This window comes from Zonotrichia albicollis, chromosome 7 (assembly GCF_047830755.1).
Source record: "Zonotrichia albicollis isolate bZonAlb1 chromosome 7, bZonAlb1.hap1, whole genome shotgun sequence".
Lineage (NCBI taxonomy): Eukaryota > Metazoa > Chordata > Aves > Passeriformes > Passerellidae > Zonotrichia > Zonotrichia albicollis.
Window position 1 is genome coordinate 42807551 of NC_133825.1, and position 16976 is coordinate 42824526.

At 40.7% G+C, this 16976-nt stretch overlaps 1 protein-coding gene across 9 annotated transcripts in view; it reads right to left on the bottom strand.

The window, feature by feature from the left end:
* The window catches only part of ABLIM1 (actin binding LIM protein 1), a 191017-nt gene that overhangs the window by 23056 nt on the left and 150985 nt on the right, over window positions 1–16976 (bottom strand). For 8 of the 9 annotated variants that reach the window (XM_026799557.2, XM_074545274.1, XM_074545275.1 and 5 more), the window contains exons 10-13: window positions 14970–15047; window positions 12730–12885; window positions 7693–7728; window positions 6321–6450 (exon numbers count right to left, since the gene is read on the bottom strand). In XM_026799557.2, the coding sequence (XP_026655358.2) occupies window positions 6321–6450; window positions 7693–7728; window positions 12730–12885; window positions 14970–15047 (400 nt within the window). The remainder of the gene's footprint in view (window positions 1–6320; window positions 6451–7692; window positions 7729–12729; window positions 12886–14969; window positions 15048–16976) is intronic. The other variant, XM_074545269.1, reaches the window with a different exon arrangement.

Below are 16976 nucleotides of genomic sequence, written 5' to 3' on the forward strand. Positions count from 1 at the left end.
ACCCAGATAAGGGTGCTCACACCCATAAATGTATGCTGGCTGGTCTTGCATCAGGGACACAGATAATTTGTTCAGAGAGAACTGGACACGTTGTACAATGCACCCAGCACCAGGCAGACAGTTACTGGGGTATCACCCTGAAGGTGATGCTTTACAGATGCCTCTGCTGGCTTCTGTTTCCTGTTGTACCTAATGATTCCTGCTAGTAGCAACAAATAACTCCCCTTCACACTTCCTAGGATGGCAGCCTCATTGCCTCCAATCTGTTCCAGAAGGAATGGTATATCCACTTAGATTCCCATTAGGCCATCCCTGAGGAGCCCACTCTCATAACGAGGCTTAAGTGCTTGGGATGCAGCTGCAAAACCACCCACAATTTATGGAAGCAATGCCAACATCTGCAGAATGTGCACATGCACAGAGGAAAGCAGAGCTCCTGGCTGCCTCTACCTGTCTCCCAGGGCCTCATGGCCAGCCTGCTTGCAGCTTTACATAAAAACCCATTACATCTGGGTTCCCTGCCTGCACAGAAATGGCTCTTACTGTTGCAGATATGCTGTAACTACTCTTAACTCCCCAAAGCAACAAGAGCACTCCAGTTCACCAACACTGTAGAAAGAACTAATTCTCACACCCTTGTCATGAAGTTGAATATGTCTGTGTGTAGGTGGAGGAATGTTAAAGAGATAATGGAAGAAGCTTAATGTAAAAATCAATCACTGCAGCACAGCAAAAGGGAAATTCAGAGGTTTTTTTAACTTTCATTCTCTTTGCTCCATCAGGTAGTTGTTTTCTATAGCTGAATTTGTTAGGCAAGCTGCCCTAACAGCCAGGAATAGAATTGCTTGCCCACACACAGCCCAGTGTAATGCAGGTCCCTGCTGCCTTCTGAAGTGCTCACCACTGGGCTCACTGTGGGATTCACGAGCTCAGCTCACAGAATCAGGCCAAAAAACCCATATGCAATCAACACTGAGCCTTCTGTCAACCTGCAACCAACACTGAGCCTTCTGTCAGGTTCCAGTTTAGTTGCTCTACTTCTGAGTAGATATGGTAAAACAAGCTCAGCAGCACCTGAAACCCTTACTCCTGTTCAGGTTTTGTCAAACTATCATGCATCTTCTTGTCCAGATGTGTAGCCTTTATTTCACACACAAAACTGAAAATTATTGAAAAGCCAATACACAACTGTCTTCCAGACCAAAACTTTCACCTGCATCCACAAAACCCTGGAAACAGTCACCAGGTACAGAGAGCATTTGATTTCAGAGACCTGCTTCAGGGAAGGAAAGAGGGAACCTGTGAAAACCAAGGTCCAAATTGTCTATGAAGTTTGGTAGACTCTTCATGGAGTCTAGCAAAGGAATACACATTACTTTGGAACCCTTTTACATGGAAATCTTATGGGGGCTTTGCAATATTCTTGAATGCCTCTGAAAAATTCTAGGCATGCAAGATGAAATCCTGGCTCTCAATGAGGGTTTTGTCTCTGATTTCAGAAGGGTCAAGGTTTCTTTCATTCGTGGACTTGTTTTGATTCTTTCATAGCAAAGACAGTGCTTTATTGAGACAAGACCAAATTCAATGGAGAGTCCAAATTAGATTAAATGAAGTCTAAGCTGATGTATATTACACACTCTTCCAGCTTTTTCAACATATACGTTACATCAACAAACTCTCACTCTAAGGCATCTTTAGCCCCTTTCACTCCTCCAATTTCTTTACTTTTGGCTGTGTTTATGAGGTTTAATCAGTAAGCTTCTTTAAGCCTTATGTTGTATGAAAACACACTGAAACTGGTCTAAATGTCTTCTTTTCTGGCCTGAGTATACAAAATAACACAGGTGTAATGTGCCATATGACACTTCAATTATTAGGCTACTGGGAAATCATGCCCCTTTACCAAAGCAGTTTTGACATGATCTGTATTTTCTGACTCCCAAAGGGAAAAACCCCGTAAGTTATTGTTTTGTGAAATCTTTCTTACAAACCAACATCAAGGTCACCTTCTTGCTAAAAGTACAAGTGAGAAAGGCTGAGCCACTCAAAAGATCACATGGTACCTCTTCTGTCACAGTGCTACAAATTTGAGCTTTCAGCAGCTTGGCTGAGTTATGACACATAAATGCTGTCCAGGCCTTCTGAAAAGTGAGGATTCCTACAACATCCTTCAGGACATACCTGATAAAAACCATCCTCCCCCTCTCTGTCTACAGCACTTGCAATCCCACTTGGCCTTCTCTAACAATAACTCAGAAAGATACCTGACCTACATGCCAAGGTGATTCTTTGCAATCTGAAAACAATAAGCATGGATTTCCAATAGTTCTTCTCATTTATCTGTTGAAGAAGCAGTTTTCTCAACAGAAAAAGAATGAAAATGCCACCTGAAAGAGTGTGAGCATTTATTTGGATTTACAGCAAAGAAATGTTGAAATTGCAAGGACTATGAATTAACTGCATGCTGAAATGAGCAGTATAGCTATTTTTAAGGGTCCCAATCTTTTTAAGTGAGATTTTTTTAAAAAATAGAGACATAGTAGAAAAGTGGACAGTGAAGACTATCAAAAATCATCTTAAAAACAGCAAGAGTAAAATTAGTGGTGGTGATCTGAATGCTTAAAGAGCTATGATGTTGAGATCTATCAGCATTTCTTGAAACTTCCTAGCAACAATTTTCTTGCAACTGCTTTTGATTATCTCCAGTTTATGAATATCTATATTAATATTAATATCTATATTAATTATCTCCAGTTTATGAATATCTATATTAATTAATCAATGGTGCCAGATTTGAATCTATGTTCAATTTATTCAGCTTTGTCTTTCTGAGCTCTTGTAGGTGATATAAGCTATGACCTTCTCCCCCAAAACAGAAGAGATGGCCCAGCCAAGTAATCCAATAAAACTCAAAGTAAAACATTCACAAAAAGCAAGAAACAAAACTAAAAGCTTACTGAGCTAAATGAGTCCCTTGAAGGGACACAGTGAAAGAAGAATCCTTCTCCAAATCAAACCATGGAAAATAAAAGATTGAAAAAAGATCAGCTCCTCAAACAATGTAAATCTTTGCAGTGCTACTGCCTGCAGCAGAGCCTGCTGATTTGCGTTAGTTGAGGAGAGGCCTAGAGATTTTAATTTTATTTTGTTGGGCCCTAATTATTGCCAAGGTGAATAACAAAGATTAAGTTCCTTTTTGTAATTGATCCTTATATAATCTCTTTTTTTCCCTTCTTCATAGTTTTGATCACCTTGCCCCCATTCAGGCATTGCTGTAATCAAATTTTCACTGCATGTTTTAAGAATGGGGCAGTAATAATTAAATTTGATAAACAAACTAACCAAATTTTCACTGCATATTTCAAGAATGGGGCAGTAATAATTAAATTTGGTAAACTAACTAAACAAATTTTCACTGCACGTTTTAAGAATGGGGGAGTAATAATTAAATTTGATAAACAAACTAACCAAATTTTCACTGCACATTTTAAGAATGGGGCAGTAATAATTAAATTTGATAAACTAACTAACCAAATTTTCACTGCACGTTTTAAGAATGGGGCAGTAATAATTAAATTTGATAAACTAACTAACCAAATTTTCACTGCACGTTTTAAGAATGGGGCAGTAATAATTAAATTTGATAAACTACCTGCTGAAGGGATTGTTGTGTACTGCTTTAGAAAGAAGCTAAATTCGGTACATAGAGGTTCTGAATAATAAATGACAATGCTTCTCTGTGTATCTCTACCAGGTAAAAGCTTGGTGACTCTTCAACTAGGGCCCTTAGAAATGACATATTTCCTCCAAAAAAAGGACATTATGTCTATTCTAAATGTAGTTCTGAGTGCAGCAGCACATTTCGAGACATGCTCAGCTACACAGCCATTGGCAACCTCCCAGAGCCACGCCTTCACAGCTCTGCCAGAGCGCCAACAGGTCTCCAGGTGGAGGGTACTCCCTGGAGAGAGGCCTGGCTCCTTACCTTTGGCATGGGGGATGAAGTGGTGTCGGAATGGGGAGTTGGGGCGGGAGTCATGGAGCACGCGCCGCGCGCCCAGAGCCAGCAGCTCTGCGGCCACGGGCAGGCAGGGGCAGGACAGAACGGAGACAAAGAAAAGCAATAAGAGACAGGCAGGGAAGGAGGCTTCGAAGGAAGCAGGAGGAAAAAAAAGGCATTGAACAATTAGGATTCTGGAAAGAAGGAAGGAGAAAAGAAAACAACAGAACGGTTAAAGACGCACCAAAGGGCCCGTAAATGTTACGACAAAATTACAGGAAGTGTTAGAAGAGAGGCTTAGGCTTGAACTGCATGGCTAATTTAGCATAACATCATTGGCTTAATGAGCTTCTGAGCAATGCCTTGTTACCAGAAAGTAGCCTGCTACCAGCATGCAAACATCACAAACGTTGACGCTCAATTAGTTAAGAAAGCAGCTGGTTTGAAAAGCGCCTGACCAAAAAATGTCAGTCAAGAGGCATGCAAGCTGTTTTCTATTGTTTTAAGACATTCCAAAAATGCTGCCAACATCAGCTAGGGCACTAGGGGAGGAAAAGGCTGCAAACTTTTTCAGAATTTGTAGCACTTGGTTTTTGAAGAACTTTATCCTGACAACGTCAGTACAGCAGTTCACTTCTCTCTCAAGGGCTAGCTGGGAGCAAAAGAGAAGTGATCTGGGGCCACTGGGTGTATTCAGAGAGAAATCATTCTTGCAAAATAATATGGTGAAAAGAATTGCCATTAGGAGGAAAAAATATATATGTTTGTGCTATTATTCAATAAATAATTACTGTAGGAAAATTATTAAAGTAGCTTCAACAATTACCCCAAAACGAGGTAGGAAACATCAAATGACAAATATACAGAATTACTTCTGTGTCATATGCGGATCAGTAACAGGTGAGCCCAAGATGAGATCATCTGAACAGAGATAAGTTTGAACAAATATCTCTTCAGAGAACCCTTCAGGCTGTGGACTTTGGAAGATTTTACATTGGCTCACAAGTCTGGCTTGGGCCCATCTGCCCATCACAAGAGTTACATAAACAGAGATTGCTTCTGGGGAAGGCCTTTGACTGAACACAGACAGTAAAACTCAACCACAGTCAAGTCTGGAATAGGGCCTGGATTTGTTCATATCCCTGAGACAACAGATAAAAAATGGAAAAATCCCCTCAGACATAGAGAACCAAGGGACAGAAGTTTGCAGCTTTTTCATGTTTTCAAGTCTCTTTCAGTTTCAGTTGTAACGTCATCTTAAAACACAGTCATGTTGTCAGCACCAAGTATCAGACACAATTTGCTTCTGTCCCACCTCCCTTGGGTCCCTTAAATAAGGCATTCACTGACAGACACAATTGGCTGCTTTCAGCCCACCCCCACTAGGAAATGGCTACAGCATTCAAGTTCCACAGTGGTGGCTCTATTATAAATCTTTAATTTCAAAAATGCAGCTCCTATTGCATATGGGCTTTTGGCATCCCAACTGTTCAGCTGTAATCACCAAGGATGATGAGACCATGCAATTGTATCAATTAATTTAAAAACAGATCACAAAGATTTAATTCATTACCATACACAATAAAATCAGTCTTGAAAAGTCTTCAATGAGTAGCATTTAGCCATATACATTTTTATGCATTTTGGGTGTGGATGAATAGTTCATTTTCACATCTTGCTTTTAGATACACAACCAGTAATTTTGAAGGCACTGGGAACCTGAATGACCTGTACATTTTCTTTACTGTACTGCTAAACCAGAAAATAAAGCATGTTTTCAAGTGTTCCCAGGCAATTGCCTACAGCTTTAGTTAAAAAGATACCTTCTGAGTCCATGTCTTAAAAAATGACAAGCAATTTGGAACATATGGGTGTTTTGCTTCTGAATACGCGATTCTATGGCTGCACCAAGCTTTAAAGCAATTTTTTACAAGGGAATAAACCTAAATTACTAACTTCTGTATAATCAAGCCATAATTTTTGTTTCCAATATGTGATACTTTTCCCAAATTCCAGAATGAACTTTGTAATTCACTGCTGCAAATTTTTGCTTGCTTTCAGAAACATACAAATATTTTTAAAAGAATTGATTGGAAACAAAACCAGAAGATGCATATTTATGATGCAAAAAACAGCCTAGTGCAAAAGACTACGTCAATCCAGAACAAAATACCAGGTAGAAAACGAGACATTAAAATACACAACAATTTTTCAATCCGAAACTTCCACTTCTAAGAGAAAGAAGTGCTTCACTGCACCATTGAGTGGCATAATAAAGAAACAATATTTTTGCATGGATCTGCAATGCAGTTGGCCTTACCAGGTCTGTGGAAGTGCTGGGGGGAGCGTGACATGGTGGGGGTGTAGCTGTGGCGGCTGTACACGGGAGAGTTGATGGAGCCCTGGCTGGTGGACCTGTGAATCATGCGGTCCCGAACGTCCTGGTAGCCCTGCAGGACAGAGGCAGCCACTGGTAAATGGAAATGCACAGAACACATTTTTAGCAGCACTTAAGTTCTGTGGATCTGAAGGCATCAGCAGAAGCGACTGAAATAGCAACATCCCTTAAGCTTTCAACCTACTTCATTAGCACTGCTCTCCAAGGATCTGCTCCAACCCATTTTTACAGTCAGAATTCAGTCGTGGAAGAGTTGGAACCTGCACTTTCTATTAAGCTCTGTAACAATCCTAGATTTGCCCATGTTCCCTGACCCCATAATGGAAGCTGCATCCAGAGCATGTATGTCCTGCAGTGTCCTGCACAAGACACATCAACTGGCCATCAGCAAGCCAATGGAGCTTTGGAGACCAGCAAGAATTCAAGAGCTGCAGCACAGAGCTCTCTGTGGATAAACTGACCATGTGTCACCAGCTGTATCAGCAGGTATTTATATCCAAATCAGATTCCCCATGCATCTGAAAACATGACACCTTGTACAGCAAAATTCAGTTTACTTGCTTTCCTGGGGGTACAAAAGCCAATAAAAGAAACAAACAAAAAAACCAAAAAACAAAGTACACCCTCACCCCCACCCTTCCATGAAGCAAACTAAACCAAGACAAAAGGGAAAGGACTGATGAATGCATGAAGATTTACAAGAAATTTACAGCCCCTTTATTTTTAACTAGTAGCAATAAGTGCAGCTTTTATGTTGCAAATAAGCAATAGGATAATGCAATGATAATGATTCCGCAAGGGCATCGATTGTATCCTGACAAATGACTCCCCAACTCTTCCATATAATTAAGATGTTCAAACTCACTCCTCTGGCAAAGCAAAACCAAACCAGACCATAGTTATGTTTTCTGCAAGAGAAAACTGCAAATGTTTCAGCAGCAAACATGGGTTGTTATTTGGATGCTTAGAGCAGCATTTTATCTGCTGTAAATCCTGCAGCTCCCGAGACCTGAATGTGCCTGTGCCACGAGGAGCAGGAATGCACCAGAAGTGACACCTGCTGGACAAAGGGCTCTGCTTTAGAGGGAGGAGCGGCAGCTTCACTTCTTGTACAATACGAGCTTCATGTTTCCTTCTTAGAAATAATTTTTGTCAAGTTTCTACATTGAGAAAACATGCCTGTGAGGCAAACACAGATGGATCTGACTGACAAGAAACCCAATGCCTGCACTGGCTCGAGGGAATGATTCTAATCACAGAAGGACACTGCCCCCAAAGGTTCCACCAAACTTACTTCTGCAGAAGGGGTGGGTGATAAAGTCCTTGGAGACTGCAAAGACAAAAAATAAGGTTATGAAATATCATTGCATATGCTGGACCAGAAAATGGTAATCTAAACATTGCTGCAGGTACTCTGACATATGACAGTGTTAAGTGGCAATGCAGAAATTATTGAGACCATTCCAGCACTGGAACCTGCTTTTTCCACATGGCTCAGGGACTGGTCCATAAATCATTGACGTTTAAAGTTTCTAGGAGAATCTTTTTAAGTGTGATTAATTCAGTCAAGTACCATGCAAGATCATCTCAGCCATCTAATCACTGTGGTAATTAAAACATAGCTGTAAAGATCAAAATCAGAAAGAGTTATTAATTTAACAACCATGCCTGTCATGAAATCTTTAAAATGGAAATCAAAAGTAAATAAACTTAACTCAGAGCTTTTGCATGGAAAATCAGAGTATCTTTCAGGATGAAGCATGTTTTCCCTCCAACGCACACACTCTGGCAAAAATGTGCTTCTCCCCAAGGCCTTACATTTCATACCCATGCAAAGGAGCACGTAGTTGTCATCAACATTTCTTTGATGTGACCTCCTTTAAATCTCTGTGTTGCTCCATGGTTACGTAAGGAGAACAGACAGGAATTACAAGCATGTGTATTGAAAGAACTGCATAGAGGCCAGTGGGCAGAAATATGCACAATATTATGAAAAGTTTCTGTAACACATAAGGAAACTGAGGCAAGAAATGCCTTTAGAAGAAACATATGATTATGTATATGCTGATGGTACAAACAAGAATAAAAGCTTGTAATTACCAGTTATGTGCTCTTCAACCACCAGGAAATTTGAAGCTGGGAGATCAAGATTTAATTATTTCCTTTGTGCACAAAACTTCAATATTATTTGTCATAGTAAACTGGGCAAGAGATTATGTTTTTAAATAAGACCTCAATTATAGAATGATATAGCTATTAAGATAATATCTCAGAAGCAAAACTGCTGATTCTGGTCCAACTACTACACTAATGTACAACAGCAGTAGTGTAAAAAGTATGCAGTTTCTGGTAATAAATATCCAGCTGGTAAATATCCATAAATTTTGGACTGAGAGACCATTCACTCTCATGGAGCTGGTGACACTGAAAATGCTAAGTATCCAAACAAAGCAGCAACATTTTTTACTAGATAGAGAACAACTCCTTTTCAGCAAATTTCCATAAAGCTGTTTAAAACTGCTTTTGCTACTTTCCATCAAAGTCTTGAAAATATTTTATATTCCTATTTTCCTAATTCCTATCATCTAACACCAGCAGCTGTAAAAACTTTGCTCCATCTTCCTCCATTCTCTACAAAAACTGAGAGCTAATCTAAAACTTTCAATATGAACGAAAAAAGCACATGTTGTGAGGTGCATTCTCACATTTTTCTCCTAGCAATTTATGTGTTACTCTAAATAAATGAATTTCTATAATCTGCTGGGGTTACCTGGATGCTGAGGTAATGGCTGCAGTAACAGGTAGTCACAGGAATCTAAGACTGGGAAGGCAGCCCAGAAAGTAGCATGCTGAATCCAGGTATTTTTCCTTCCATGTATTTTTACTCCATCACTAGCTGACATGGCTTTTTGGGAAATGGAAGCTCACTCTGCAGCCAATTTAGTGTTTCATCATGCACAGGTGAACTGTCAGATCTCAAATTCGAAGGCTGCCAAGGAATGTTTGCTTTTCCAGGTCTTTCAAAACCTGGTCTATCACAGAAGGCCACACTATGATCAGTTTCAAACACTGGGCAGGTGAGTGAGAAAAGCAGCTCTATCCCAGAACAGCAGGCCAGTGGAAATACAGTGAGGGCTCCAGAAGGGGAAGGGGAAAGGTAAAGAGAAGAGGAAGAGGGCTTCTTCTGACCAAACTTATATAAAAATTTCTACTGCAAAAGTCTCAATTCTCTATTCCTTTGTTATCTGAGAGTCTCCTCTAATACCTGAAGCCACATAGGTCATTTTGTCATCTAGGAAATTTCTGCTAACTTTTACAGGTATCATTCTGGATGCCACACTAATCTATTTTAGCTGTCTTTTACCTGATCTACCAGGTGGGATCCCTGCTCCATCTGGAAGCATCTATCATGTTAGAAAAAAATCCTTTTTTCATTTCATGTCTGCTTGTTTAGTGAAATGTGTTTCAGAGCATTTAGTGCTTTCAACAAACAGAATACTTGAAATAAAGGACAGAGAGGTGAAGTGCTGCTTCTCAATATATACCAAACAAAAGCTGCAGCTGAGAAAACACGGCCTCGGAGTACATCAGGCTGCTGCTTGCAAGGCAGAAGTGACAGGTCCCGAAGAACCTAAATACCTGGCAGGTTCTGGTAACTTTAACCAATTAATTTAATTAAACAATTTCCGATCTGGTTTGTGATTCCGAAGGCGGTGACAGGCGGAGCAAGCCCGCGCTCTCCGCCAGAGGGCGCCGGGACAGCGCGGGATGAGGGAGTGAGGGCGCGCTGGAGGCTGGGATCCGGCCCTGCCCTGCCCGGCCCTGCTCTGCCCTCCCCGGCCATGCCTGCCCCTGCCCGGCCCGGCCCTGCCCTGCCTTTCCTTGCCCTGCTCAACCTGGCCCTGCCCTGCCCTGCTCGGCCCTGCCCTGCCCTCCCCAGCCATGCCTGCCCCTGCTCTACCCGGCCCTGCCTTGCCCGGCCCTGCCGGGAGCGCAGCCCCAGCCGGCCCTGCTCACTGCCACGCTGTTTTCTCGCTTTCTGTGCCCCAAATCGATCGTTTTCTGACAGCCTATTCCCTAGAATTACGGTTTGTGTCCATCTCTGTGCATCTTCCCTTGTACACCCAAAAATCCTTCTTTGCTGAGACTGATTTTTTTTTTCTTTTTAAATCATGGTGAGGTGTCATAGACATATTTTCTGAAAAATCCTTTGCTTGTATTTTTCTCCTGAGAAGTTGAGAAGCCTCAGAAATGAAATGTAAATAATTATCTGCTGCTGTGGAACGTGGCAGGTGCATCTTTGACTGGTTTCATGTGGATTGTTTTTAATTAATGGCCAAGCACAGGTCCAGCTGTGGCGGGACTCTGGTCTGTCACAAGATTTTATTATCATTCCTTTCTAGCTTTCTGATGTCTCCTTTCTCTTTCTTTGGTATAGTTCTAATATATAATTTTTTTTCATATAATGTATATCATAAAATAATAAATCAGCCTCCTGAAACATAGAGTCAAAATTCTCTTCTCTCATCCTGGGGACCCTCAAACAAGACCACAGTGAGGGGCATTTCTCGTTCTTCATGCATAAACTGAGGGTCCCCTTTTACTTAACACCACCACATACACACCCTTTGCAAAGAGAATGCAGGATAAATCACTGCACAATTGAACATGTCACCTTCTTTGCTTTTTAAAGATGATGGGGACTGATGTACGTTGTACCAAGACTGCTGTCACTCGATTACCACAACACAAACACAGGGTAAGGGATCACTCCACCCCAATGGGCTTGTGTTCTCATTAGGGCAAGGGAAGGGATGAGAAACAGATACAAAGAGGTGAGGTAACTTGCCCAAGGTGACAGAAGTCAGCAGCAGCATTGGGTGAAAACCCAGGATCTTCTGAAAAGAAGGTGAGAGCCCCTCATGTTTCCAGAACAAATTTCTGTACTCACTAGAAATTCACTGAATTTAATGCTGGTGAAAATATAGTGTAAGAAAACCCCAAAGGCTTTTGCTTATTCCCAGAACAAGCATAAAAGCAGACAACTTTGACCATACTACTTTATCAGCTTCCAACATACTGCTTTGTCAGTAAGAAACTCCCCTTTAAGGATCAGCATGTAGTTCACCTTCTCTGGTGAGATTAGTTCCCCCTGTGTGACTAACAAGAGACGTGTGTTTGTAGCAGGTTTTGTGGAACAGGTCAGGCCTGTTGGAACTGGTCAGAGGTCACCAATGCTTCTCACAGTGGTTTTGAACCAGATGCTAGCTGGATTCACTACCAATATAAATTGGAGGGGAGAAATTCTGTAATGTTCTGACCTGTTAATCTCTTATTTTATTCCTGAGCTGAATTTCCAATTCATGATTTAAAAAACTATCTCTATAAAACATTTAAGAACAAAGGAGAAAAACTGATGTAGTTCTGACCTGCTGGTGGGCAGAACACTGATAAGGAAACAGATTATTAGTCACACTGAGCTGGTGATCCACAGACCACTGGTGCCTGAATGATTTACTGTAATTCTTTCTTCAACTTATCTTCATACTCAATTCAGTTACAGTCAGGTCACTGAGATTGTAGCAGTAAATCCATTTTCACGTCCATTTAGATTTGCATTCAGGAAGTCTGATTCACAGACAAACGGTATTACACAACAAAGCCTGCTCCACAGACTGCACTGGAATAATGTAAACAGTAATTGCAGCCATGAAAATTCACCTGAGAAAACTGGGGACCACCAATCTGAAAGACACCTTCACATACAAGTTTAGAAGAATAAATGACAGCATTTTCTTATTGCTGCATGATAGAAGAACTCTTACTAAATGACAGCAGGTTAAAATGTGAGGCAGGTATTTATATAACACAACCTGCTTTCCCAGGTGGAAGAGCAGTCCATACTGACACAATTTTATCCAGTATGTCTGGCAAAGTGCTCTCGTGATATATATTTCTGTGAGATAAGTATCCTGCTGCTCCTAGTCCATGGAATATCACTGTATTCCTCCTATCCTCCTGTGAATATTGGTGCTCCACAGCACAACAGCACAATGGCTTTTGCCCCACATGCCTTGCCATTCCCAAAGATTTGTTATCCATGGGAGCTATGAGGAGGCACACAAGGACAGCCTGCAGAGCTGCCCCCTGTGCTGATGTAGGTGTCTAACTCTGCAGCCCCACACGTGAGGCAGCACCCCATACCCCAGATGAGACAGACACAAAGCAGTGTGAGCAGCAGCAGCAGCCACCTCCAGCAGTGCCCATGGGAAGCAAAGCAGGCTCTGGATGCAGTGCACAGCAGAATGAGGTGCTGGTAATGGGTCATTACCTCTCCAAGACTCTGTCTCTCCTGTCTGTCCTCGTAGGCGGAGGTGTAGAATGGCTCATAAGTAATTAGGTCTGGACGTTCAATGTCATAAATGGCCTTGACTTTGGGAATGGCTGCTAAATCCTTGTAATCAAGGATTTCATTGTCTACTTTTGCCTAAAGGTCAAAGACAGAAGATAAATTAACTTACACAAATGCACTGGCAATTTCTGTTTTGCACAATTCATGATTTTGTGTATTTGTTGTCACACTGTTGCTATGGAAACCCCTTTTTGGCACCCTACATCTGGAGTGAATGCTTCTTGTTCTTCTCCAGCAGGCCTCCTCTGCAGCAGCTCACAGTGTTTTCTCTCCTCTTAGGGAAGAAAGAACATGGCATATATAGATCTAGTTACAAAAGTTTTTTTATCCCCAGTAGTGAGCTGGAAACTTCAGCTCTGCCAATGACTCATTTTGTGGCCTCAGGCAAGTATTTTCACCTTTCTGCTCTTGTTTTCCCATATGCAAAATGGGTGATAACATCAATTTAGTTTGCAGATTACAGAGATTACAAAAGGATTTCATGCTGAAGACCACAGACAGATACTCAATTTATAACTGTGCACACAAGAGGAAACAGAACTTATTGGAAGGAAATAAAAAGACAAGGAGGACTGTCAGGACTGGGTATCCAAACCACCAGATAAAATAATTACATAGCATTCATCACTCATCCTATGCCCAAGCTTCTGACTAAACCAACTACCAACTACATAGTGAAAGCATGGACTATTTTTTTTTCCACTAAGACTGCAAGGAGATCTTGACTAGTTAAAAAAGTAGAAGTAGGAAATAAATTCCCAAGTCAGCTGCACCCATTGGAGGGAGACAGAAAGAGGCCTTACATTTCGTTTAGATAACTAATATTTTTCTTTACTTACAGAAAGACTTTAAATAAATCCTCATACATGTTTATTTACCTTACAGAAATACATATATGACTATAACCGAAAGAGGATATTCAAATTGTTTTTCAACACTTCCAAAAGATACTTTATTCACAGTAGACTGCATAAGGAAACTCACATTGACTTCTGCTCTTTCTCAGTCCTAGCACCTAGTAATTTCAGATTAATATGCATTTCACAAGCTCTTTAACAACCACTGGTCTTGGCAGTTCTTAAGAAATGTCTTAAACTAGAAACAAAACCTTTCTTGCTAGAGAAGCAAGGTTTGAAATAATTGGGACATTCACTCTCTACAGACAGACTCAAACCTGTTTAGCTTTTAATTACCCGATACTAAAAAATACCTTAAACCATTTTAATCCTTAAAATATTTAGGTATATCAATATATGTTATTTCTGTAATATTTTTACCAGTTTGCTAATGAGGTGCAAATATGTCTGGATACTCTTAATCCAATATAAATTATTACAGATATTTTTGTAGACCTTGATCTAGGCTGCCATGTTGCTCCACAGACAGTGATTCTGAGCAACAATTTATTTTCGTAAGCAACAGATTATGAAATTGATATTATCCACATAATGGCAGTTCTCCAGGACATGCTTTGTCTTTTGATATATGCACTGTAAACACTTTTCATATATCAGCTTATTTTTGTGGTTGTTAAAATGCATAGAACTAGAGTTTAACTCAGGACGTGAGATTTTTAATTTTGGACCTTTTTTTCTGCATTATTATAAATGTTACTGACTGATTTCTGGGTTTTACCCTACATTTTCATCTTTATCATCTCAAGGTTGTTGATAAAATCAGTGATTTAGCATTATGCTTAATAACATTTTTTTTCCTAAATGAAAACCACTTTTCCTTTCACAACTGAAAAATCTGATTTCTGACCTGGAAGGTGTTGGATCAGATTGGTTTCTTTCAGTGTAGCTGACCCTGCTCCCCACATTTCCCAAGTGCAGAGAGCAGACCTCTCAAAAATTGTGTATGAAAGTGCACAGATCTCCTCACAAAATCCTTACAAAGCCAAATGACCCCTCTGCCCTCTATCCCTCTTCACAACACGAAGTGACATCCAAAGATTTACTGTACCTTTCCAAGAGAAATGTGACCTGGAAAAGGCCTACCCTGCTCTTGAAACCCTGCAGCTATAAAGGCTACATAGTGAAGGTTTTAACAATTTAAGCACTAAAATAAAGCATCAGTATAAAAGTGATTTATTTCAGCATGAGTAGCTCGTGTGCAAGCAAAGGCTCAGCAGTTTATTCATCAGCAGGAATACTTACATAGATAGTGTGGCCTGGAGAGCCAGGTATACTGGAACCTGGTCTGGAATAAATGCTTTCTGATGATGTTCTTGTAGGCTGAAAAACAAAAGGGAACTTTTGAGAGCAATCTGAAGCCATTAATGTTGGCAACTTTAAGTGAAGAAATCTGCATATATCTTGAAAATAACTGAATTTAAGAAAAATGTCAACACAAATGCAAGCATTCTGGCAAATTCCACAATCTTGTGAGGCAAGTGGGGTTTGGTTTTTTTTTTTTTTGGGTAAGGGAAGGAGTGGTGTGAGAGGGGAAGAGGTTTTCTAAATCATACAGTGTAAAAGACTAGACTGACAACAATAATGAACAAAATCAAACAACACCTGCAGAGACACTGTAGGAGCCATACAAAAAACCATCCAGGACAGTCCTGCTGGTCATTTTAGCAACAGGTTAGTTCACAAACCACTGTAGGGATCAGCAGTCCAGCAGACAAAACTGTTGTGAGGGGCACAGCACATGTGTAATCTCCTTCCAGCTGTTCAATCCCTGGACTTCCATTAGGAATGACATCAGCAGAACTGAATTCACCCTTCCTAAGTAAAAGGACCTGAAATTCTTGGTTTGGAACTGTTCCCTACATCTGCAGCACAACCAAGATGCAGCAGGGAAGTCAAATGTTGGTTGCAGAGTCATGATTCACCATACTGCAAAAGTCATGTTTAATGACAATGTCCTGAAAACTGAAACTCATGAGAACACTCTCATCCCTACAGAGCCAGTGTTGCTATATATAGTAGATTTTCCAACACGTTTTCAGGACTAAACAGACACTGATTCCCTGGGGGAAGTTCTGTGAGAGGAGAGAAAACAACTGATGACCTGTGGGGATCCTGAAAACCTGATGAATTTGCAAGGTATTCTATTTGATCAAAAGTCTCCCTGGTTACTGTGATGATTACTGCTAAACTTGGCACACAGCACATACACAAAGGTAGTCAAGTCAACAACATCCCAACTGAAACTGAGAAACCATCAACAATTTTTGCTCCCTAACTGACTTCAAAGAACCAAATCCCATCACAAAACTTTGTGTCAGCACAAGACTCTGATGACACCAGTGCAGTGGGATACCTTGAAGTCACTTAAAATTAAATCCTGGAAAACAGTCCTTATCTCATCAGCTTGTGACATTAGGCCCCCTGGACTAAGGGACCTTCAGGCACACCTGAAGAGAAATAAGGCTTGACAGCCTGGCTCATTGTTTCATAGGAAATACTGGATGAACACAAAAAGGCTACTGGACCTATCTTACCTCTCAGCATACATTTCCTGAAGGAGCCTTCAACTGACCCCAGAGACTTTCTACTTTTAATTTCAAAGCCAGAGAAGCTATTGGAACCATCTGTATATAAAGTGCTGAAGACTAGTCATGGATTATACAGCAGGCTTTCTCTGACTTCAATTCTGAAAATTAAATCACCACATTCTGGGAGGGTTAGAGAAACAAAAGGCTTTGAATACGTTCCACCAAAAAACGTAAGATTCAGATCAAACAGAGAGCAGATGTAGCTGTGGACTGACGAAGTCCTCTCCAGAGCATGTTTGAGAACACTTTCTCAGCTGGACCTTTACACGTTTCTTTTCTTTTCTCTCTGAGGCTGCAAATTCCTACATCTCAAAAGGGAACAGAATTTTCTCATCTGCCCTTAAGCTCCTCCCAAACCAATAAACCCAACAAGAAGCACTTGTTTCATGGAAATGTTACAAGAATTGAGCTGGAAAATCTGGCTGCTGTTGAGAAACACTTTATTCCCCCTTCCATTCTTCCATTTCACTCTGTTTGAGTGGAACACATGTAACATGTTGCTGCAGTTACTATGGAAAACAATTGTTTTCATTACAACATAGGGAACAGTATTAAGTACTTGAGGTACTTTTAGGGGTGTCTCTGTTACCTTTGGCTTTTGGCAGACATACTTTGGGAGTTTTGTCTGCTCAGTTTTCCCTGTTGTAGGAAAACAAGTGTT